General features: G+C 48.4%; 4 protein-coding genes and 4 non-coding genes across 18 annotated transcripts in view; 6 read left to right on the top strand and 2 right to left on the bottom strand.

The window, feature by feature from the left end:
- The window catches only part of ZWILCH (zwilch kinetochore protein), a 51,650-nt gene extending 44,686 nt beyond the window's left edge, over window positions 1-6,964 (bottom strand). For all 9 annotated transcript variants that reach the window (XR_008311399.1, XM_053272014.1, XM_053272016.1 and 6 more), the window contains exons 1-8: window positions 6,651-6,964; window positions 5,709-5,760; window positions 5,501-5,596; window positions 3,920-4,038; window positions 2,907-3,103; window positions 2,190-2,269; window positions 1,419-1,589; window positions 1,013-1,084 (exon numbers count right to left, since the gene is read on the bottom strand). Coding sequence is in view for 8 of the 9 variants with exons in the window: in XM_053272014.1 (XP_053127989.1) it covers window positions 1,013-1,084; window positions 1,419-1,589; window positions 2,190-2,269; window positions 2,907-3,103; window positions 3,920-4,038; window positions 5,501-5,596; window positions 5,709-5,760; window positions 6,651-6,736 (873 nt within the window). In the remaining variant the exon portion in view is untranslated. The remainder of the gene's footprint in view (window positions 1-1,012; window positions 1,085-1,418; window positions 1,590-2,189; window positions 2,270-2,906; window positions 3,104-3,919; window positions 4,039-5,500; window positions 5,597-5,708; window positions 5,761-6,650) is intronic.
- Window positions 6,965-7,008: 44 nt separating this feature from the next.
- Window positions 7,009-12,797, top strand: RPL4 (ribosomal protein L4). The gene is made up of 10 exons (XM_053272021.1): window positions 7,009-7,159; window positions 8,685-8,856; window positions 9,594-9,700; window positions 10,030-10,168; window positions 10,432-10,556; window positions 11,052-11,181; window positions 11,691-11,847; window positions 12,056-12,139; window positions 12,408-12,528; window positions 12,619-12,797. The coding sequence occupies exons 1-10, from the start codon at window positions 7,157-7,159 to the stop codon at window positions 12,709-12,711; spliced, it is 1,131 nt and encodes a 376-aa protein (XP_053127996.1). The 5' UTR covers window positions 7,009-7,156; the 3' UTR covers window positions 12,712-12,797.
- LOC128335229 (small nucleolar RNA SNORD16) lies at window positions 8,510-8,610 on the top strand. The gene has a single exon (XR_008311550.1). It is a non-coding gene; the product is annotated as a small nucleolar RNA SNORD16 (small nucleolar RNA).
- LOC128335225 (small nucleolar RNA SNORD18) lies at window positions 9,436-9,507 on the top strand. Its single transcript, XR_008311547.1, has one exon. It is a non-coding gene; the product is annotated as a small nucleolar RNA SNORD18 (small nucleolar RNA).
- LOC128335228 (small nucleolar RNA SNORD16) lies at window positions 9,863-9,962 on the top strand. Its single transcript, XR_008311549.1, has one exon. It is a non-coding gene; the product is annotated as a small nucleolar RNA SNORD16 (small nucleolar RNA).
- Window positions 11,245-11,315, top strand: LOC128335226 (small nucleolar RNA SNORD18). Its single transcript, XR_008311548.1, has one exon. It is a non-coding gene; the product is annotated as a small nucleolar RNA SNORD18 (small nucleolar RNA).
- A 984-nt stretch (window positions 12,798-13,781) lies between the features above and the next one.
- Window positions 13,782-20,591, top strand: SNAPC5 (small nuclear RNA activating complex polypeptide 5). Its single transcript, XM_053272216.1, has 3 exons — window positions 13,782-13,948; window positions 17,343-17,432; window positions 18,873-20,591. Exons 1-3 carry the CDS (start codon window positions 13,859-13,861, stop codon window positions 18,975-18,977), a joined length of 285 nt encoding a protein of 94 aa, XP_053128191.1. The 5' UTR covers window positions 13,782-13,858; the 3' UTR covers window positions 18,978-20,591.
- Window positions 20,513-22,651, bottom strand: part of MAP2K1 (mitogen-activated protein kinase kinase 1) — a 32,021-nt gene continuing 29,882 nt past the window's right edge. For all 3 annotated transcript variants that reach the window (XM_053272208.1, XM_053272209.1, XM_053272207.1), the window contains one exon: window positions 20,513-21,661. In XM_053272208.1, the coding sequence (XP_053128183.1) occupies window positions 21,548-21,661 (114 nt within the window). In that variant the 3' untranslated portion in view covers window positions 20,513-21,547. The remainder of the gene's footprint in view (window positions 21,662-22,651) is intronic.

Here is a 22,651-nt window from a genome sequence, read left to right on the forward strand (position 1 = left end):
CTCCGGATACAGTCCTAGCTGCTGCATTTTGCACTAGCTGCAGTTTCCAAATATTATTCAAGGGCAGCCCCACGTAGAGCACGTTACAGTAATCCAGCCGTGATGTGACTGGGGCATGGGTAACGGTGGCCAGTTCTACCTTCTCAAGGAAGGGATGCAGCTGACACACACTAGCCAAAGCTGTGCAAAAGCACCACTAGCTACCGTCTCCACCTGAGCTTCCAAAAGCAGAACCAGGTCCAGAAGTACTCCTGAGCCTTGCACTCGCTCTTTCAACGGGAGCGCAACCCCATCCAGAACCAGTCACATCCCTTCATCCCAACTGGCTCTCCTTCTGACCAACAGCACCTCCATCTTGTCTGGATTCAATCTCCACTTATTAGCCCACATCCAGCCCATCACGGCCTCCAAGCCCCGATCCAGGTCATCCACTGCCTCCCAGGGATCCAGTAACAAGGAGAGAGAAAGAGCCAAGAGTCATCTGCATATTGCTGACAACTCAGCCCAAGTCCCCAGATGACCTCTCCCAGTGGTTTCATGTAGATGTTGAACAGCAGGGGGAACGTCTGAATCCGGAGGAACCCCACAGCCCAGTGGCCAAGAAGCCGAGCAGTAGTCCCCCAGCACCACCTTCTGGACCCTCCCCCAAGAAAGGACCAAAGCCACTCCAAAGCCTCCAATCTCAAAATTCGAGAGGCAGTCCAGAAGGATACCATGGCCGACTGGCGTTATGCTGGACGCAGGTAAACTTCCAGACTGTACCATGCATTTCAGGGGCCTGTACATAGGTCCACCTTTGAAATGAACCCAGGCACAGTCATTCACACAAACACATGTACGAGTGTAGACATCTGTACACTCATGCAGCATAATAGCTGAATCGGGCTCTAGTGTTAGTGCCATGCTCCCAATCCTATTTCAGAGAGGATCGCCGATTAAAACACACAACTATCCCTCTTGCCATATGGAGGATGGTTCTCTTTGGAACGGGAAGTTTCATCCCTGTACTTACAAGGAGGAACTGTAGCTCTCTGTTCAGCTCATACACAGGACTCAAGGGGCTCCCAGATGCAATCTGAACCTTCTGAAAGTTCCAAAAGAGAAGTCACATTTCTGACGTGCACCTGATACACACTGGACTCCTCTACAGGTGTTCTGTACATGGGTAAAGTGGGAACGGCAGCAGGCTGGCTAGTTGCACACACCAGTGGCCACAACAACCTGTGTGGCTGTGAGCCCTGCCATCCCCAGATTCTGCAGAGGAAAGCACAGGGCAGCCAGCACTCAAAATCACAGGAAAAACCCTCCCCATTCCCCGCTAAACTGGATAGAGCACACCAGGCATAGAACATTTCTACTGGGTTATCATCAGATTTTCACTTCTCTACTATTACCACAGTTTTAAGGCACTTTCTTACCAGCTCAGCAGCCGAAGTGAGGGGAGGAGCCTGCAGTATCTTTGTTACAGTGTCCCAAGAAAAATCAGCAAAGATATGTCTCTCCAGTGCAATAAGGGTATCCTCCAAAGCAAGGTAGTCCAGTGTGGCAGCTTCCAGGAACTCATAGCAGGCAAAACCCTTCACTGTCAACTGGAACAAATTTTTAAAACATGCGTTTATAAATTACTGGAATAATTACACACAAGATCTGGATGTACAGACATGTAATTTCTGTAATATGATGTGTACTTTGCACTGATTACAGACTTAGGAAATTTAAAGCAAAGGTGAAATGCTAAGAGTGAAGCGAGACTAGGTCTTTCACTACATAACAATTTGCAGATACAGTTGGATTTGTGTATAGCTTTTTTTCCTGTAGTGCCTTATGGAAATTAGATGGATTGACTGAGGGGTTTCTCTTCTGTATAATAATTATTTTTTATAATTAAAATTTAAAAATCCAGCTAGAAGTGGCTATTATAAACCTCTGATTCAAGGCCACCACTTTCCATGAAGTGTTTCCAGTTCCAAGGGAGAAGCCTGTGTGTTTCAGGAGCCAGATGCAAACTTTTAAGTCTTAGCTGTGCAGAGAAGCCTGTGCTAAGCAGCAACAGAAGCAGCAGCAGCATTAATCTTTTAGGAGCCTGGGTGACCACCAGATACTTGGGATGTTTCAAGCCACACACATCTGAAAAATCGAACTATTTCCATCATTTGTACAGGCATGAATGAAAAGCAAGATAAACCTACATCAGAAGAGCGATGTCTTGTTCTGTGTGCTTCCTTCAGTTCTTTCAGATCTGCAGAACAACATTTAAAGGATACTGGACCTGGGAAAAGACGAACTGAATTTAGCAGGGGATAGCTAACTCCTTAAAAGGTCCCTAGAATGAAGTGTAGGTTTTCCTCAAGCTTGGCTCACAGCATCTCTCTGATCTTTGGTCACCACAAAAGTTCCTCTAATACCAATATGAACCTCTACAGCTTATACCGCTAATACTGAAAAGGGGGAGCTCAAATAATGCATTTCTCTGTATAAAAAATGTCGGTTTGTAGCCAATAATGCACATTTGTTTACGGTAGCAGGTGAGAGATACCTATCAGATCAAGAACAACTAGTTAGGTTTCCAGGAACTTGCACCTGAATTAAAGCCGAGGTTCTCAACCCTCCGATGTTGTTGGCCTGTCTCCTGCCAGATGCTGATGGCCTATCTCCAGCCACAAGGGTTGACAGGAGTCATCGCCCAACATCATCAGGGTTGGGAACCCCTGAATGAAAGCAGCTGTTAATTACTATCTACACAAAATCCACATTCTGAAAGACAGTTTTCAATCCACAAGGACTAAAGTCCCAGCAGATTTGGCTTATGGAGAACAAGAGCTTGGCCTACAGTGGAAGGAAACATTTAAGAATGGTGTGCAACACTAAAAGACCTGCATTTCTTCCTCCCCGGGGGCAAACCTTACCGTTGCAGGTAACTGTATGAAGATGGATTCCAGTAAGCTTGTTCCCAGTGATGAGAGGTTCGGCTCCGAGCCAGATGGTTTGCTGAGGGTCAGAGCGATCACATCGCACCCATAATGGAGGGAGGGGTGCTGGGTTGCTTATTTTTAAGTGGGTCATGTTTGGATTTTGAGACATTGTATAGAACGAAATCAGCTGCCTAGAAACATAAAGGCATCAGATATATTCAGCAACTACTAGAATTCAACATTACAAGACTACAGGAAAACCTCGTTATACAGGGATTCTATATGCGCGATTTGGCATATTCACAGGTGGCTAATTGACACCTAGTTCCATTATCCACAGATACAAAAGGGTTAAAACCCATGTATCCGCAGTTCCTAGAGGGCCGGAAGTGACCGCGGAGGTCATTTCCAGCTGCCATTTTGTCCATGGAAGCCATTCTGTGGCTCATTTCAGCAAAAAATAAATTTTAAAAAGAATCTGCAATTTTGGGGGCTATTTGAGGGACATTGCTGGGACAACAGGAGACCCACGGAGCATGCTGGGGCACTTTATTTGGCCCATTTTTGTGTGTGTGGGGGGGTGAGTCTGGGAACCCCAAGCCTGTGTTCCCATAGACTCAATGATTCATTATCCACAGTCTCATTATCACAATGAAACTCAGTTGAAAGCACAGTTTCAATACAATAAATGATGATGTAGAATGAAATAAATGATTAAAAAATATACACAAACCATTCCAGCATGCAGAAAGCACATACTATAAATCATACACACAATTTCATACATACATTCTCTCTCTCTTTCACACACACACACACACACACACACACACACACACACACACTCACACGAAGCACTCAAGCTCAACTCTCTCCATTACACAGGCAAAATGATCTCAGTCACACACCAGCACAACACTCAACGAGATGCTTGTTCATGGTCTTCTGTTTGTCGGGAAGCATGGGCTCTCTTAAAATTGGAGGATTAAGAACTAGCATAAACGCACCTCGCTCGTGAAAGGGGTAAAGCAAGGGGTGCAGAATCCTCTTCTGGAGCAGACCCAGGAATGCAAGTGCCGGTGTCTATCTCTTGCTCTTCTGGCTGGCTGGTTTCTTCCTGTGGTCTCTGTAAGGGTCAGCAATTCTGTTAGAGAGCTGACCATTCCCGGAGAAGGGCAACATTTTGAAATTTCCTATTGAATTGGCTTAAGCTGGCTGTTTTATTATGATACTGTGATTTTATCAATGTCAGCTACTCTGGGAGAATGTGATCCTCCCAGGATAAGAAGTAAAATGTTTCAAAATAAGCAGTTCAGTTCATTACAATCTTTGATCAGCTAAACAGATTTCAACTCAGACCCAGATGAAAAGAACCTTAAGAGCAGTTATTAATACAGATATATAAGAATACATATATAGAAGCTACTACATAAGGGTAACATAAGATGAAACAACCTAAAAACCTAAACTAATCATTTTCAACACACCATGTGTGTATCTTAATTGCAGCCGTACAAAACCTGGCTATGCTGTGAAACATTGGTGTGAATGTCAGAAATAAATGTATATAAAACATGCCAGAATTATTTAGATATCTTAAAACAAGAGGGGTAATCTATCTAAAACATAAATCGCGATAAAAAGAGCAGCAGAGGAGCACATGACCAACTGTCTCAACAACTCCACTCCCACAAGGGCACAATCTCTCCATAGAGAGGACTCTCCTGAACCTACCATCCATCACCACAGAGGACAGCACGTCCAGCCGAGCCAGGGTCAGGGCTCTGCTCTGTATTGTGCATATCAAGTTATACAGATATTTGGCTGGTTTTTGTAAAGATTTAGCAGCTCCAGATCTTGCATAGCTTGATGCCATTCATCCTGTGGCAGCTTCATTGGTTACTGGTCCACTTCCGGGTTAGATTCAAGGTATTGGTCTTGACCTTTAAAGCTCTACATGCCTTGGGGCTGGGGTACCCATTGGACTGCATTCACCCCTATGAACCTGCCAGGGCCCTGCCACTCACAGAGATCCAGTTGGTGGGGACTAGAGACAGGGCCTTTACGGTTGTGGCCTCTTGGCTTTGGAACGCCCTCTCTGAAGAGCTTCACCATGCTCCCTCCCTCAGTGTTTTTAAAATGCAACTAAAAACACATCTTTTTAAAGAGGCTTTTTAAATGCTCCGTCTTTGGTTATATCGGTAGGTTTCTTAGTTTTTATAACTCACAATTTTTAGCTTTTAAAATGACTTTTAATTTGAAGCTTAATTCTGATTGTGGTTTTAACCTGATTTTTAAAAACTTGTTTACTTTATTTGGTTAATTTTTTAAACTTTTATTTTACATTGCATCTATTTTATTGCTGTGAGCCTCCCTAGCAGTAGTGTACTGGAAGAGTGGAATTTAAATATTTCAAATAAGTAAATAGATCAACCTGGTGTTCCATTTATTTATTGTTAAGTTGTATGCTGCCTTCCATTAAAATAATCCCAAGGCAACTCCATATCAATGATACACTGCTTAAAGATCACCTTGGCGTTACCATAACCCAGAGGGAGATTCAAAACAAGCCAACACGCCAAACGTACCCTTTTCTCCAAAACAAACATAGCACTGCTACTGTTCCAAAAGCCTTCCACAGGGTTTGTGCATCCTTCGCCAACCAGATAGACTTGTACATCCTTCTGGTAGAAAAAGGAAGAAAAACAGCTGCTAAACCTTAGAAAACTCAACAACTGTTAGAAAACATAATGGTTATCTGAAAGAAAGAAAAAATTCAGTACTGTACATGCCTACCTCAAAAGCAAATGGTCCTTTGATGATGTTTTCCTCGTTTTCCTCATAGACTCTGAAATATAACAAAGCCATTTGCGTTGGGCAGTTGTCAGGGCAAAAGGGAGAGCTGGAATAAATAGCTAATATAGTATGTAATAATAAGGGTCATGCTGTAAGGCCACAATTGTATGCATGTTTCTCTGGGAATGAATCCCACTGAATATAAGGGGCAGCATTCAGATGAGCTAATCGTGAGTAAATGTCATTGAAATCAATAAGATAAGTCAGAAATGACTGTCCGGATGCTGCCTCAGGGCACTTACTCCTAAGTAGATATGCATAGGTTTCAGGCAGAAGTCTCTCCGGGAAAAGGAGGAGAAGAAACCAGGGATGTCCTCTGCGGGCTTTTCTCTCCCCCTGCCGACAGCTAACTTATGAACTCTTGTGAGAGCTGCCACGCATGGGATTAGCAATAGATATGCTTAAAAGGAATATATATGTAGATAGAAGAATAATTATAACAATTAAGACTTGTTTTAATAACTGTTGTATTCTATTGTTTTTGTTGTGTCATATGTTAATCTGTGACTTTTAAATATTTTAAATTTTGTACACGGCCTTGAGATATACATAGCAGGCAGTAGAGAAATGCAATAAATAATTAAAATAAGTTTCTTTCTCAGCCTAGCACAACCCGGTGGTCCTCCAGATTGTGATGCACTACAACTCCCATCACCCCAAGCTACAATAGACTGAAGCTGGGGATGATGGAGTTGTATTTAGCAACATCTGGAGGACCACCGGTTGGGAGTCTGGCCGACCCCGCAGGGCTGTTGTGAAGAAAATCCAAGGGGACCCTCTGTGACTGTGTACTACACCCTGAAACATCCTTGAACGTTTTCTTTTCTCTTTTAAAGCTAAACAATATTAGTAATGATGGAGTTCAAGGAGACGACTACTCACTGCCGCAGGAAGCCATGGAAGTCAAGCAACAGCTCCTGCTGCTGCCGCCGCCCCGCAAAGCCCGCCGCCAGCTTGAAAGCGCCCATCGAAGCTCCGCGCAGGCGCAGTGGCTCCACCTCGCCCGTTCGGACAACCGAACGGCGCGCCAGAACTTCTTCTCGGATCCCCAGGAACCCCTCCGCGGGAGTGAAAAGGCTTCAAAAGGAGGGAGAAATAAAAGTAATCCCGGGACATTCTGAGGCCGCCTGACGCGAAGGCGGGGAAATCCCTCAGCTTGCGCCCGCGGAGGACACCCCTGGTTTCTTCTCTTTCCTTTCTGAGCGAATAAGCGGAGCTTGTGGCGAGAGATCTCTGTGTGCGTGTGAAAGAAGGCGGGGCTTGGCGGCCGCGGAAGAAAGAGCCAAAGGGAGGAGGCGGCGAGGCGTCCTTCCTTTTCCGGCCGGGGCCGAGTTGGAGTGAGAGGGCAGCGAGAGGGGCTCCTCCGCTGGTGGCAGAGCGGCGCCGCCATGGTGAGGGGGAGGGCGCCGCGGCCGAGGGGGGCGGCGGGAGGAGAGGCCGGGGCCGGCGGCGGTGATGATGGCGGTGCTGCTGCCGGTGGAGGGTGGGTGCGGGGGAGAAGCGGAGGCCAGGCCTGTCGGGCGCCATCTTGGGCACGCCGCGTGGAGCAGGCCGGGGATGGCTTCGTGTGGTGGGGGGCTGGGACCCCGGGGGAGGAGGTGGCAGGCAGGCCGGCCGGCCCGCGCAGGTGGCAAGCAGGCTGGGCTGGTGGGGATCGCTCGCGCGGGGTGCGCATGCACCAGGCTTCCCTCTCCCAGGGCTCCTCCGAGATGTTGCTGACTACAACTCCCAGCATCCCCAGCTGCAGTGGTGCTGGCTTGGGGGTTATGGGAGTCGTAGTCCACAACCTCTGGGGGCATCCCTGAGCGAGGGAATCCTGGGAAGCAGCTGCCCGTTGGGACTGGCTCTGGAATCAGAGCGCAAGCCGCCTCCTCTCGCTCTTCCGACTCATTGGTGACGGACCAGGCACGGGTCAAGAGTGGGGCGGCCCTCTCTGCAGCCAGGATGCCTCCAGCCGACCCAGCAGCTTCAGACTTAAAGTGGCCTGCAGGACATCGCTGCTGGAGGGTGTTAAACTTCCCTTCTTCCCTGTAAGAAGGAATCCCAGATGTTGCTGACCACAGCTCCCAGAATCCCCTGCTGCAGTGGCCTTTGGCTGAGGATGCTGAGAGTTGTAGTCAAGGATATCCGGGATCTTCTGTTAGAGGGAACACTGGGTAGGAATGCTAGTTCTCACTGAACCTATTCCTGGAGAATACACAGACAAAGTATTACCTTCCCCGCCCCACTTGTGGTCCATAATATGAAGCCTTCAAACCTTCAGGATGGCTTCCATGTGGAAATGGATGGATGCTGATTCCTGGTGGCTCCAGGCCAGTCTTGGAAGGCTGGCAAGCCTATAGCCTTGATGGCTACATGCGATCTTCATTGTCTAGAAGAGTAAGTTAGAATGTGCGAGCAGCAGGAAGGCATGCGTTGCCTTGGGGAAACCACGAGGGAGGGTGTTCATGTAGACGTGTTGGTTCCCACTGGTGGGCAAACCTGTATCCATGATAGCTACATGCAGTCTTAGTTGTCTAGAGGCAGTCTGCCTCTGAATGCAGCAACAAAGGAAGCTTGTTTGGGGCATCTGTAGGAAATGGGATGCAGGACTAGATGTATCTTTCTGGTTCAGCAGGGCTTTGTTTGAATTTTTAATAATAGCTAAATGGAAACTCACACCCAGGGGCCTGAGGAGAGAGGTGGGCAAGAGAGAGATTGTTACACCTCCCCAACACTTAGAGGTTTGTAAGTTCACTAATTGCTGTGATGTTGTAATTTGCGTCTTATCTGGTGTTCAGCGACAGTTGCCTGCTGTCCACATGCTGTCACTGTTGAGCTGAAGACTCTTTGAGCCTGAGCAATATTTGTACTACAGTTGAAGAGGAAAGAAGGCATAACTTATGCTCAATTAAAGTCTGTCCTTTTCCTTTCCAGGCTTGTACTCGTCCATTAGTGTCTGTATACTCCGAAAAGGGAGAAGTGTCTGGTAAAAATGTCACCATGCCTGCTGTGTTCAAGGCTCCCATTCGCCCAGATATTGTGAATTTTGTTCACACCAATTTGCGAAAGAACAACAGGCAGCCCTACGCTGTCAGTGAACTTGCAGGTAAGGTTTCGTTGGGGCTTATTAGATTAATATCCTGTCTTGTAAAATTATTTTCAGGTGACCTATAAGATGTATCTCATACAAAGGAAGACTCAAGCGAGTGCATTTTTAAAAACCCAGAAAGTCATGGCAGCATAAGATGCAATGTCTTTAAAAAGAGCATACAACTACAAATTTCATTAGGCTTGAGAAAATAAAACACAGTGTTACCTGTAAACGTAAAGCTCATAAGGGCAGTCAGTCATACAGACCAGTGGGGGAGTGTTCTAGTGTCATTACAGAAAAGACCCACTCCTGGGTCACCATCTGCCTAACTTCATTGTATGGACAGGATCCTATAGTAGCAGGCAGTCCTCTTGATTGAGAACCAGGAGTACTGGTAGATGGTGCTTCAAAACCTCTTGGTGGTTTTTAGAGATGTAAAAGTAGGTGGCTGGAAGTTAAGAACATTTACATCATAGTTGTTTGGAGTGATGGGTCTGAAGATGCAAAAGTACTTGCTTGGTTATTGTCAGCCTGCAATCAAATGAACTTAAATTTGTTAAACATTGGGAGAACTATTACATAGCAGAATGTGCCACACAATGATGAAATTCCACTTCATTGGTCCGTGTTTTTGAATTCTGTGATATCAGTGGAAGTTCTGATGATGGCTCTAGGTCACTTTTCTGAAGAGAGAAGGGGAGCATCTGACCAGTAACTGGAGGCTGAATGAGGTCTGTGTATCTGTTTTTCAGGGCATCAGACCAGTGCTGAATCCTGGGGTACAGGAAGAGCAGTTGCTCGTATCCCAAGGGTTCGTGGAGGTGGAACTCATCGATCCGGCCAGGGTGCTTTTGGCAACGTATCCTTTATTCCCTCTGCTTTTCAAGAGCTGGACTCTGATTGAAATAATGGGTGCCTGTAATGCAGAGTGAATGCTAGCATTTCAAACAATAACTTGAGATCACAACAACTGAAGCCCCTGACCGTGTTGATGGTTAGAACAGTGTGGAGGGGTCTTACTTGCCATGATGTCGTAATTTGCGTCCTACTCTGTACTCGGCGACAGTAGCCTGCTGTCATCAGGCTGGTGCAGACGGCTGACGACCAGCTAACTCTGAGCAAGGCTGGAAAGGCAGGAACTTCAGTGTCAAAGCAACTCTGGTTCCGTCCTTGACCCTGGATAAATAGATGTGTCGTGGAGGCCGCATGTTTGCTCCAACCAAGACGTGGCGCCGCTGGCACCGAAGGGTGAACACAACTCAGAAGCGCTATGCCATCTGCTCGGCGCTGGCGGCTTCAGCCCTCCCGGCACTGGTGATGTCTAAAGGTAAGCATGCTGCTGTTTGTATACTGCTGTCTGTAGCACAAGATTGTGCGTCTGAAAGACAACCTGAAGTGCTTATGAAGAAATAAGACTTCCTCCAAGTTGGGGTGTTGGAGGTGGGTTTTCAGGTCCATGGCCATCTAGAGACGTCCTCTGACTGCCCGGCCTTGTCTGGGTTATTCATGAAGAACAGTTTGTTTCACCCAGTTTGTTTCATGCCATCATAATCAACCTCTACTTAAACCCAAAATTTCCCTTCAAATCAGGCCACCGCATTGAAGAGGTCCCAGAACTTCCCTTGGTAGTTGAAGACAAAGTTGAGGGTTACAAGAAAACTAAAGAAGCTGTTTTACTGCTCAAGAAGCTTAAAGCCTGGAATGATATTAAAAAGGTGAGGTGATCATTGACTGCATGTACAAGAATCATTTCTGGGTCATGGGGTTGATAAAGGGGATGAATTCAGCTGGAAGCTCATACATGGCAACACATCAAAATTTAGTAACTAGATTTTTAAGACTTGTTCCACTTAAGTATTAGTGTAAGTCAGAGCTGCTCAACTTCAGCCCTCCTGCAGGTGTTGGCCTATAACTCCCATAATCCCTGGGTATTGGCCCCTGTGGCTGGGGATTATGGGAGTTGTAGTGCAAAAACAGCTGCGAGGCCAGAGTTGAGCAGGCCTGGTGTAACCAATCCAATCTTTGTTTCATGTAAGTTGTAAACATTTGGTACTCTCAAACTGTTAGTGCAAAATGATGGATTTTTCACTGGTCCGTGTTTCAGATAAACAGTGGTGATAGTGAAATTCTGACTTGCAGGTGAACATGTGTTACTCCAGAAAGTGGTGCATGATGCATTGTTTAACGCAGGATGCATTGTTTCTATCTAGGTTTATGCCTCTCAGCGTATGCGTGCAGGCAAGGGTAAAATGAGGAACCGCCGTCGCATCCAGCGCAGGGGACCTTGCATCATCTACAATGAGGACAATGGCATCATAAAAGCTTTCAGGAATATCCCAGGTACTTCTTGAACTATCACACAAGATGCATAATGATCTTGGAGGCTGTGGGCATGATGGAGCACCAGAATGATGATGATCCACTTCATTGGTCCGTGTTTCTGAAATGCATGATTTTGTGGAAGTTCTGACTAATGCTCCAGTGGGTACGTCTAAGGATACATCAAAAAGTTGCTATTTTGGGTCTTTCCTGCCCTTAGGACAGTCACTGCTGAGCTTTCTCAGCTGTGGAACCTTCTCCCAGAAGAGGTTGGAAGAGTTACCTCTTTGCTGATCTTTTTGATGGCTGTTCAATCAACTATTGTTGTTGCTTACTTATATAATCGTTTTGTGTCTGTTCTTGACAGTTCTAAATGGCTTTAAGCTGCCACGAAGGCCATTATAGCAGTCTATTAAATAAATGGTATCTTCGAGGCACAATATAAAGACGGCAAGAAAATTATTGGTTCTTCGCTGATAAGAATTACGTGTGTTTCATATGTATAACACACTTCTGCCTTCATATGGCAGGAATTACTCTTCTCAACGTCAACAAGCTGAACCTCTTGAGACTTGCTCCTGGTGGCCATGTTGGGCGTTTCTGCATTTGGACTGAAAGTGCTTTCCGTAAGCTGGATGACTTGTATGGAACTTGGCGCAAGGCGGCCATCCTGAAGAGCAACTACAAGTAAGCTGCTAAAAAAAATAATAATTAAAAATAAGGTTGGATTTGCTTGGGCTGACTTCTGCCAAGTGGCAGGGTGCTCACACATTGCTGGGCATCATTTGTTACTTGAACAGGAAAATCTGTTTGAGAGAGAGTAATGTTTGGTGAAGGAAGTAACTTATTAGATCTGTGTTCAGACCAGTAACTGGACTTGTTTGTTCAACTGCAGCTTGCCACTGCACAAAATGACCAATACCGATCTTGGAAGGATCCTGAAAAGCCAAGAGATACAGAAGGCCCTTCGTGCACCAAAGTAAGTGTTCCTGTTTTGAATCTTCCGCTTAAATGACATAGTAGCCAAAGGGTCAGACACTTAAAATTTTGGAGCTGAGACATACGTACTACGGTTCTTCTAATTGTACGTTCGTGACTGTTTCTTGGTTTGAAAACCTATTCTTGTGTAGCAATATTCTTCTGGACTGTGTTCCCCTGGGTGTTTTTCTGTTCTAATAAAGCTTAATGGTCTTCATATAGAACTCGTATATTAATAAAGATCTGTGCACTCATTCAACTTTCTGCAGGAAAAAGATTCACCGCAGAGTTCTTAAGAAGAATCCACTGAAGAATCTAAGAGTTATGATTAAACTGAATCCATATGCCAAGACTATGAGACGCAACACCATTCTGCGCCATGCTAAAAATGTGAGTGGGGTGAAATCTTGCCTGAAATTAGAACATTCCCTTCAAAACAGGATAAAACCAGTAGGCCTAAATGTTCTTTTGTTTCCACAGCACAAGCTCAGAGAAGAGAAAGCAGCAAAGGGGAAAGCAAAGGTTGAAGCTGCTGCTGCCGCCGCCGCAGCAAAGCGTAAGCCTGCAGCGTAGATATGGCAAGATTCAGCGCTTGGCCTGCTTCAGTGCTGAAAAGGGCTGTACTGTGCATTACAGTTAATAAAAAACAAATCTCTCGACTGGTGTCCTCCCAAGTTGCTTTCATTGATACTAAAATTGCTGGCGCCCACATAGACTCCCTGTGGCAGAATACAGGAGGGGTTTGCCATTTCCCACTCAGTATGAGATGATGCCTTTCTGCATCTTCCTGTGTCACTGCTGCTTGGAATAGGTGTTTCCCATAGTCTGGGAAACATACCATCAGGGATTTGAACCAGCAAATTGTTCCCTAGACAAGTTACTTCTCTGCAGTGCTATTATAGGTGGCTCACTTAATAGTAGTGACCACTTAAAATGCTCGAGAGTTTTCAAAAAAGGATAAGGCTGGCTAGCTGTTTGAGGGGTATGTGTGCCAGTTCTCTGCTTGCAGCGTGTTGTCAGTGTGGGATCTCTAACAGTGGCATCATCCTGCTGCAGGGGTTTGCTTGCCGTTTTCTGTCCCGCATGCATGCATGCACACACGTATACACTCCCCCACCCCTGCACACACAAAATGAAGATCCCTTTGAACAGGAATGGGGGCACATCTTGTCTGTCACTCCTCTCTGCACAGGAAACTTCTGCATATACAGGGGAGTGGGCAGGGGGTTGTCTAATGCATTTATCTCCTTGGCCCAGCCAGTAACTGAACAGTGGTTGGTGCAAGTTGTTCTCTGGGCAGTTGGCAACAGGCATTGGGGGCCCTCTTTCTAACTCTAGTTGTCCAAAATGCATTCAACTTGGGCTTATGCCGCTGAAGGAGGGAGCTTCTAAGAGGCCCCATCCTGTGCGTCTAGCTAGCCCTTTCAGGAAGGCCCCTAGCGCGCAAGCTCGACTGATGATGGCTGACGTGCTCTTAGAGCGGCAACGGGTGGGGGCTGCTAGGATTTTCCTGGCTCTGCGGAAGGCAAGGGAGGCCTAAGCGGCCAATAGGAGAAGGCCGTGGAGGTGGGGGCGTGACCGCTCGTTCTCGCGAGAACCTGGCCCCTTCCGTTTTCGCCCTCCTCTAAGATGGCACCGCCCACCTCCCTGCAGGCTGCGTCGCGTGGCCGGCCTTGACGTCATCTCCCCGCGCGGCCCGGGTGGGTCGGGGGCGAGCAGGATGCTGAGCCGCCTGCAGGAGCTGCGCAAGGAGGAGGAGACGCTGCTGCGGGTCAAGGCGGCGCTCCACGACCAACTCAACCGCCTCAAGGTCCGTCCGGGGGCGGGGGGTGCTCGCTCCGCGGGCAGGAAGCCACGGCCTGCCTGGACACGTGTGAATGCGCGCGCACGTGTACACCCTTGTTCCCGGGCTGTGAGGCCGTGTGTAGCGCCGGTCCCATAGCCCGGAGCCTCCATGCCTGTCGGCAGCCTACCTCTGAATAACCGGCAGGGAGGGTGGGAGAGGCCCTGGTCCCCTCATGGTGCGCTTCTCCTAATCCTTTCTGTAGGGGTTCACTCGAACTGCCCCCTGGCATAAAGTAAGAGCAGCCCTGCTGGATCAGGCCTCTCTAGTCCAGCACCCGGTTTCCCCCCAGTGGCCCACCAGATGCCTCTGAGAAGCCCACGAGCCCCCCTGCTGCAGTTGCCCCCCTGCTGCAACTGGTCTTGAGAGGCATCCTGCCTCTGAGGCTGGAGGCGGCCTGTAGCCCTCCGACTACTAGGTGTAAATGGAGATTTTTCTCAGTGGAGGGAAGTAAGAAGTGGGGCCCCCCCAGGGATCGGTACTGGGACCAGGGCTTTTTAATTTATTCATAGGTTATTTAGAACTTGGGGTAAGCAGCGAGGTGGCCGAATTTACAGTTGACACCAACCTATTTAGGGTAGTGAAATGCAAAAGAGATTGTGAGGAGTTCCAAAAGGATCTCTCCAAACTGGGCGAGTAGGCGGCAAAATGGCAAATGCAGTTCAGTGATGGCAAGTGTAAAGTGATGCATATGGGGACAGAAAACCCCAGCTTCACATATATGCTGAAGGGATCTGAGCTGTCGGTGGCTGAACAGGAGAGGGATCTTGGGGTCATGGTGGATGGCTCGTTGAGTGTTGACTCAATGTGTGGCAGCTGTGAAAAAGGCCAATTGCATGCTAGGGATCATTACGAAGGGTGTTGAAAATAAGAATGCTAGTATCATAATGCCTTTATACCCAACTATAGTGCGGCCACATTTGGAGTATTGCGTACAGTTCTGGTCACCATATCTTAAGAAGGACGTAGAACTGGAAAAGGTGCAAAAGAGGGAAACCCAGATGATCAGGGGGCCTAGAGCGCCTTCCTTATGAGGCAAGGCTACAACACCTGGGGCTCTTTAATTTAGAAAAAAGATTGTGGGGAGACATGATAGAGGTCTATAAAATGCATGGTATGGAGAAAGTTGATAAGAGATAAATTTCTGTCTCACGCACATAACACTAGAACCAGAGGTTCATGAAATGGATTGCCAGGAAATCTAGGACCAACAAACGGAAGTACTTTTTCACACAACGCATAATCAACTTGTGGAATTCAGTGCCACAATTTTACAATTCTAATTTATTTTTCAAGGTGATTCCTAAAGCGAAAAGAGAGCTGGTCTTGTGGCAGCAAGCATGACTTGTCCCCCTAGTTAAGCAGGGTCCACCTTGGTTACATGTGAAAGGGAGACTGCGTGTGAGCACTGCAAGAGATTCCCCTCAGGGGATGGAGCTGCTCTGGGAAGAGCAGAAAGTTCCTAGTTCCCTCCCTGGCAGCATCTCCGAGATAGGGCTGAGAGAGATTTCTGCCTGCAACCTTGGAGAAGCCGCTGCCAGTTTGTGAAGAAAATACTGAGCTAGATAGACCAAAGGTCTGACTCGATATAAAGCAGCTTCCTATGCAACACTGATATTTCGATCTTAAATGATAACTATATTGGAATGACACTGTAAATAAGATTCATCCTGAATATAAAAGAGGGGGTGGAAGAGCCCTGAATGGATGCCATCCTCAGTTCCAGACTAGTGGGGCACAAAATGTAATCATTAAATAAATGCCTCCCGAGAGAGAGATTCCCAGGAGGAGGGTGCTTCTCATTGGGTAGTCCTGCCCCTTACAGCAGCCTACCTCAAGGGTTCTCAAGCTGGGTCCCCAAATGATGTTGGACTACAACTCTCATCATCCCCAGCCACAGTGATCAAAGGCCACTGTGTCTGGGAATTATGGGTGTTTTAGTCCAACATCGTCTGGGGACCCAGCTTGAGAGCAGTGTTCCCTCTAAGAGGGATTCCCAGATGTTGTTGACTACAACTCCCATCGTCCCCAAGCAAAAGCCATTGCAGCTGGGGATTCTGGGAGTTTTAGTCCAACAGCATCTGGGAATCCCTGTTAGAGGGAACACTGAGTTTCAGAAAGGAGCAAACCCTTCTTTGAAGATCTGAGCACACAGGGAGATTCCTGACCTTTGACTCTCTGGGTGGGCTCACACCTCCTCAAAGAAGCCTTTTCTGGGGGAAACCACAGGCTAGATCTCCGGTGAAGATTTCTCGCCCCTTGACTGAACTGCTGATGTGCGAGTTCCTTCTTCCTGTGCGGCTTGCAGCCATAAAAGGGCTTGAATAGGCTTGCACCAAACCTGTTGTTTGCAGCGTTTGTTTAAATGCCACGAGGTTTTGGGAGTATTGGTACAGCTGTCTGCAGGGTGCTAAGACTGGGGCATGGGGAAGAGAGGAGAGCTCCAGGCGGGCGCACATAAAGGGGCAGCAGTATAAATAGACGGCCGCGGAATCTGCCTGCCGGAAGGGATTAGCACTTAAGCTCTCCGGCATGCACAGGCTGCTGGGTGCTTTTCGGAAGTGCCATTGTCTGGGCACCTCCCGGCAGAGCTGAAGGAAGCCTTGCAAGCCTGGAATTTGGATCTGGGGTCGAATGTAGCTTTCTCAATGCCCGTTCCCATTGAAAGTGCATAGGCAACCCCAGATGTGTTCCTAGCCCTCATGATGGGACAAGAAGCGTAGAAACGTGTGGGGCTCATTCCGTTTGCTCCAATGGGGCTTGCAAAGTCGAAGCTACCTGCGGGGTTTTACATAATGAACACAGAATGGATTTGAGAGAGGGCATGTGTGTTTTTTTTACCTGGCTCCATTGTCTCCCACCTCCCTGCCTCTGCCTACTGCACTAGTAATCCACCTGGTCTGTTCCTCATTCTATGTCTGTCTAGTGGATCCTGTTAGATTGTTTGATGGAATAAAATGTTGGGAGGTGGGGCAGGACTGCCTAATTTTGGACCCAGGAAGCTGCCTTCTCCTGGGTCAGACCCTTGGTCCCTCTAGCTCAGTATTGCCTACACAGACTGGCAGCAGCTCTCCCAAGGTTTAAGGCAGGAGTCTCTCCCAGCCCTACCTGGAGATGCTGCCAGGGACCGGACCTTGGACCTTCTGCATACAAAGCAGGTGTTCTACCACTGAGCTACATCCCCATCCATAATGCCTTTCCTCCCTGCCACTGTATTTGGGCTGTTAAATGTCCCTTGACTCTTCGTGACTAACTGGAATGAGACCATATTTTAACTTTGAAGGGCTGCAAGAACTGAGCCTGTGTTGCTTAAGTGTCATCAGGAGACGGTTCTGTTAAGACTGTTGCCAAACATTTCCAGGTAGAAGAGTTGGCCCTGCAGTCCATGATCAGTGCCGGGGAAGGGGATGTCACCGTCTCGTCAGCTGCTGTGATGGAGGAACATCCAAACGTAAGGCCCTGCTGTTCTCTGTTGTGAGACAGCTTTTGAGTTTCAGTGCCAAGAGAGACTGCTGTTTCCTGCTCTAGGGCTGAAGAGGAGGAGGAGGAACATCTTGTATGCTTGTGAATCACTTTGAACGATGTAGAGGAGAGACTGTGGTCATGCCAGCCAACATGCGACTGGGCTCCTCGAACAGTCTGGAGCTCTCGCTCCTGTCGCAAGGCTACGGTTAAGTGGGTGTGGGTCTTATCCCTGTCTGGATGCGGCTGGGTGGGGGGCCCTACATAAAATTTCCCAAGCTTTCCAGGATACAAAGAGGCCTTCCCGGTCACTGCTGGAAAAAGTGGGGGACCCACCTTGGTCCAACCCAGCAAGGCGGTTCTTTGGGGCATTGAGAGTGTCTGTAAGAGCCTGTCCATTCTCCAGCTAGTCCGTGAAGCAGGCCCACACATTTTGGCTAGTGGTACCATCTCAGGGGACGAATGCGCTCAGTGATTTTCGGTAAGGTCTGCTTCCTGGAGATGGAAAATTGGTGATCGCCTTCTTGCACTTGCAGCTTTCCATGCGTTATCACCCCTTTATCCCTACCCCCCCCCCAACAGTTACAGTAAAATTGCAGTCATTTTTGCACAGAGAAAAGTGTTGGGGTCAGGGTAAAGTTGTGCCCTTGAGTTGGTGTCGGCTGCTGGCAGCCACAGAGCCCTGTGGTTTTCTTTCGTAGAATACAGGAGGGGCTTGCCATGGCCGCCTCCTCGCATGCAGGGTGAGATGATGCCTTTCAGCACCTTTGGATATCGCTGCTGAACCAGCAGCTTCTTGCTCGCTAGGCAAGTCATTCCCCGCTGCGCCATTTGGTGGCTTTTGTGGTCAGGGTAACAATGAACAAATCGTCGTCTTCTCTCTGTGGAGTAATCGTTGGAGGGCATTCCTGCCAATTCTCATTTCCATTCCTCTGACAACATCAATAAAATTTTATAGTGGGTTTTTTGTATTTAAAACTTTTAAAACCCCATAGCACACTTGACTGCTGCAGGCCCGATGGCCAGGACAATGAAGAAAGATAACACAGAGGAAGCCGGAAGCCTTGAGGTGTTATCGCCTCTTTTCCATCTTTGGGGTGGGGCAGACCTTGTCAAAAAACACAATGAGCATTCACCCCCTGCAGATGGAACTGACCACCCCAGTTGACCCATGTATTAAACTCGTTCATAAAAACAGCACAGCTTTCTGGCACCTTGAAGACCAACAAATGGATTGTATAAGAAGCTTCTGTTGACTGGAACCCGGTTCATCAGTGGTTTCATCTCATGAACTGGGGTCTCGTCCATGGAAGGCTCCAGCTAGGACAGTTGAGTCCATCTTTGAGATGCCATCAAGCTGCCCTCCTGGAAGTTAGTGTTTCTTGTCCCAAAGCCACCAGATCTTAACTCTGTTTATACTGCTGCACAGATGGACAATGAAGATGCTATCAATCAGACTGAACTGCAGCTGCAGATGCACACCAGTCAAGCAGAGGAAGAGGAGGAGGAGGAAGAGGAAGAATCTGATTCCTAAGTGAAACACACAAAACTACTAACTACCTTTTCAGCCCAGTCTCAGGAACTTCCCTGTCCACCGTGCAAGCAAAACAGTTCATCAGACTTTGCTTGGTGCTACAGAGACCAAACACCACTCACAAATGCAGCTCTGTTACATCTCCCAGAAGCGGTGATAAACTATGGGTGTGAGCGAGAGCTTTGGGAGAAGGCAAGAAGTTGATGCATAATTATGTAGCATGAGTCCTTTTTTAAACAATAGCAACAATAACGACAAAAAAGCAAATCCAACTTAGAGCCAAGTAGCATTTGGGAGATGCTGCATGCAACTCTCAAGGCAATAACCTGTCCGTCAGGGCATCCTCCTGCTGGTTAAAATGGTTGGATTGTCACTAGCTGAGGGCACTGCTGAGTTCATCAGGGTGTGCTTTGTGAAGGGAGGGAGGGTGCTTGCTCTGCGCATGGAGCCCTTTGGTGCATTTGCTGTGGCAGTAGGCAAGAGCGGCTGCTGACGTAGGAGGCACCTGCCTGGCCATCTTTAGCTCATACTGTGAACCTGAACATTTTATAGAATACCTACAAGTAGTGAAAGGAAACCCTCTGAAACCCCCGACCTCCCCTCTCCTCTTCTGAAGGAGGCAGAGGGAATGTTGGTCCTCGCAACAAATACCAAACGAAATGTGTATTTGTGTATCTTCAGCTTTGCTGAATGGAAATGGAGCTTCTGGTACTCCCATGGCCAGCAGTTTCTGGCTGTGAATTTGGGGGCCAAACTACAGAATGTGATTTGTTGGAATAAGCCCTGCTGTCTTCTGGCTGGAAGTCAAGTCCTGTTGTGATGGAGTAGGGAGCAGGGTGCACACCTCCTGCCTTGAGGCAAAGCCGTTGTGGCCACAACTATAGGTCCTTGCAAGCTGGGGGCGCCTTTGGACAGCCTTCCATGCGCCGTGTGCTTGCCAAGGAGACAACTGTTGCTCCTTCCAGCCTCCTTGCCATGGCAGCGGCAGCCCTGGGTTCTCCTGCTAAAAGGAGCAAGATGGTCATGGCCCTGGCGGCCTCCTTCCACGCTTTCTCTAACCTCCGTTGTTTTTCCTTATACTTCCACCTCCCAAGTGCAAGAATTAGGGCTCAAGGCAGGAGTGGGCTTGCCACTCTGGGGAGTTTGCTTGAGGGTCCTGCTCAGGAGCTGGGAGACGGGGTGGGGGGGACATTCTCAGCACCACCAGGCTGCAGTCTGTTAGGACCTCAAGCTCAGGTTGCCGAGGAACATCCGCTGGGATGAGTCTGGACTAGGAAGGGTGGGGCTGATTCCAGCTCCATGGCCGTGCAATGGAGCTGCTTGAACTGTAGGGGGCCCTCTTCCCTGGGGCTGGGGGAAAGGGTACCGCTGGAGGGGGAGCTTGACAGAGAGGATGCTGGGAGCTTGGCGGGGGGGGGGGGGGAGGCTGAAGAGGCAAACCCTGGTAGCCCAAAGGCCTTGAATCCATTGTGTCACCAACCAACAGCAATTGATGTTAACTGTAAAACAAACAGACATAAGTGGATTCCCTGATGTAACTTCATACTATATTTATTAGTGTAAGATGAAATTGTTCCACATCTGAAAGAATAAAAAGGATTTTCAAACACAAAATATGCCTGGTTTTGCCTTCTCAAATTTCAGCTGGTATAGAAGGGGGTGCATCTAACTGATTTATTGATTTTTGAATGGATTCCAACTGAGGCTTGTTCCACTACCTCCCCTTCTTCAAATACAAAATGCCAAATTAACTGGAAGAGAGATGTAGATCATTAAGCAATCCCAAAATATCCAACAAAACACTTAAAATAAATAGGAGAAATGTCAGGAGGTGTTCATAAGTTTTTGGGAGGTGGAAAGGGAGGCTGGACTAGTAAGAAGTGGCAGTCAAGGGCTGAGGTCCTGGTCACGTTTTCCACGAGTTCGTTGCACAAACCAGACGATCATCGCTGTCCTAACTTTGATCGCAGCTTTGTAGCAGCAAAGACATGCTTGGGAGAGAGGCTTGCTCAGGGCATCACTACCTGCTTGGCCCAGAGCACTGGCTAAGCGAGAGCTGAAAATACCACCGGGTTACACAAGGCTCAAGGTCAGAACAACCTAGCAGGGACAGGAAGGCTGTCGCTCCAGCAGGATTTCCCTTGGTGAAGGGAGATCCAAAATCCACTCCAAATCTGCAGGCCACTAGCTTAAAGCATCAAGTTTGGTCAGTTAACAAGGAAGTAATCAAAACACAACAGCTGTTAGCTTTAGAGCCACGAAAAGAGAAAAAGGGGGTTGACATGGGAGGAAAAAAATGGACACATGCCAAGTAGAGACACACCCTTGCATCAAAGGGGAGGCGTTGGGGAAGAGGAGACACATTTTTCATAGACAGAAGCTTGGAGGGAAACAGACCAAAACAACGTTGCTTTGAACAGTTGGACAGGATTGAGGACTGAAATCCACTCAGTGCCACTCTGGTTCACCTCAGCGGCTCTCCCCGGGGCTCCCAACTCCAGCTCCGCTTGGAATGCAGGTTGCAGAGCAGCAGCAGCAGCAGGGGGACTCCTTGCATGGCCACCAGGTGTTCAAACTCCTCCAGTGTGAGTTGGGGTGCTGGGCTGGTTCAGGCCAATGGTGGAGCACAGCCAGCCCGCAAAATCCACTTCCTCCGCCTCCGATCGCTTAATGAACGTGTGGACCTGGAGAAAGCCAGAAGTGGCAGAAGAAGCATGTTTTACGGCTTTTGCACACTGCTTGTCCACCCCGAAGGGCAGGTCACGACGATGAAACCAGAGGCAGGCGATACTGCCCTCCCCGTGGCAGGTGCGGAACAGCCAGTGTGCTGGGGAGGGTGTTCTATGGGCATATCGCGTGGTTCCAGGCTTTGCTCTCCTGAAAGGTGATGGCAGCGACGAGGGGTCCTGGGGAGGGGACCAGAGGTCCTGCAGAGCTGCCCCCAGACAAGTAGCTACCACGCCTGCTGCTAATGTGGTGTCATGTCCTTGACCCCAGCCCTTAGCTGAGGCCTCAAATGCCTTCCCCAGCCATCCTGCTTGTGGTGTGGCCTCACAGGGTACCAAGGAAGCTGTTCGGTCAGACCCGGACTCTTATGCCAAGCCAGACCTCTGGTCCCTTCAGGTCAGTATTGCCTATGTGGGCTGGCAGCATCTTCTCCAAGGCTTCAGGCAGGAGTGTCCCCTAGCCCTGCCTAGAGATCCTGGAACCTTCTGCATGCAAAGATGCTCTACCACTGAGCTACAGTCCCAGCCCTTAAGAGGAATACCTCACTGCGCTTATATATAGTCACCCATCCAACTGCAAACCAGAGCAGACCCTCCTTAGCCAAGAGGGCAATTCATGTGAGCGACCGCAAGACCAGCCCTCCTCCCCTGAAGCAGGGCTAATAATGAGCCTGCCCCCCCCCACCGCCACGGACTGCCAGTTCTCAACTTTTACCCAGCTTTGAGGCAAGCAAGGGGTTTGTGATGGGAGTTTGCAGGGACCATCCGAGGGGCAGCAAGGAGGCCTTTTTGAACACTCCGACTCTGGTTCTGGACTTGGCACTGGCCAAGGCAGGACAAAATGTCTTCTCCCCCCACCACTGGCGCCTGAGGTGGTCTCTCTGTCCCAGCCTCATCTGGGCCAATGTTGGGTTTCACCGAATGGCAGGAGGAAACCCCAGAAGACAC

This window comes from Hemicordylus capensis, chromosome 10, assembly GCF_027244095.1.
Source record: "Hemicordylus capensis ecotype Gifberg chromosome 10, rHemCap1.1.pri, whole genome shotgun sequence".
NCBI lineage: Eukaryota > Metazoa > Chordata > Lepidosauria > Squamata > Cordylidae > Hemicordylus > Hemicordylus capensis.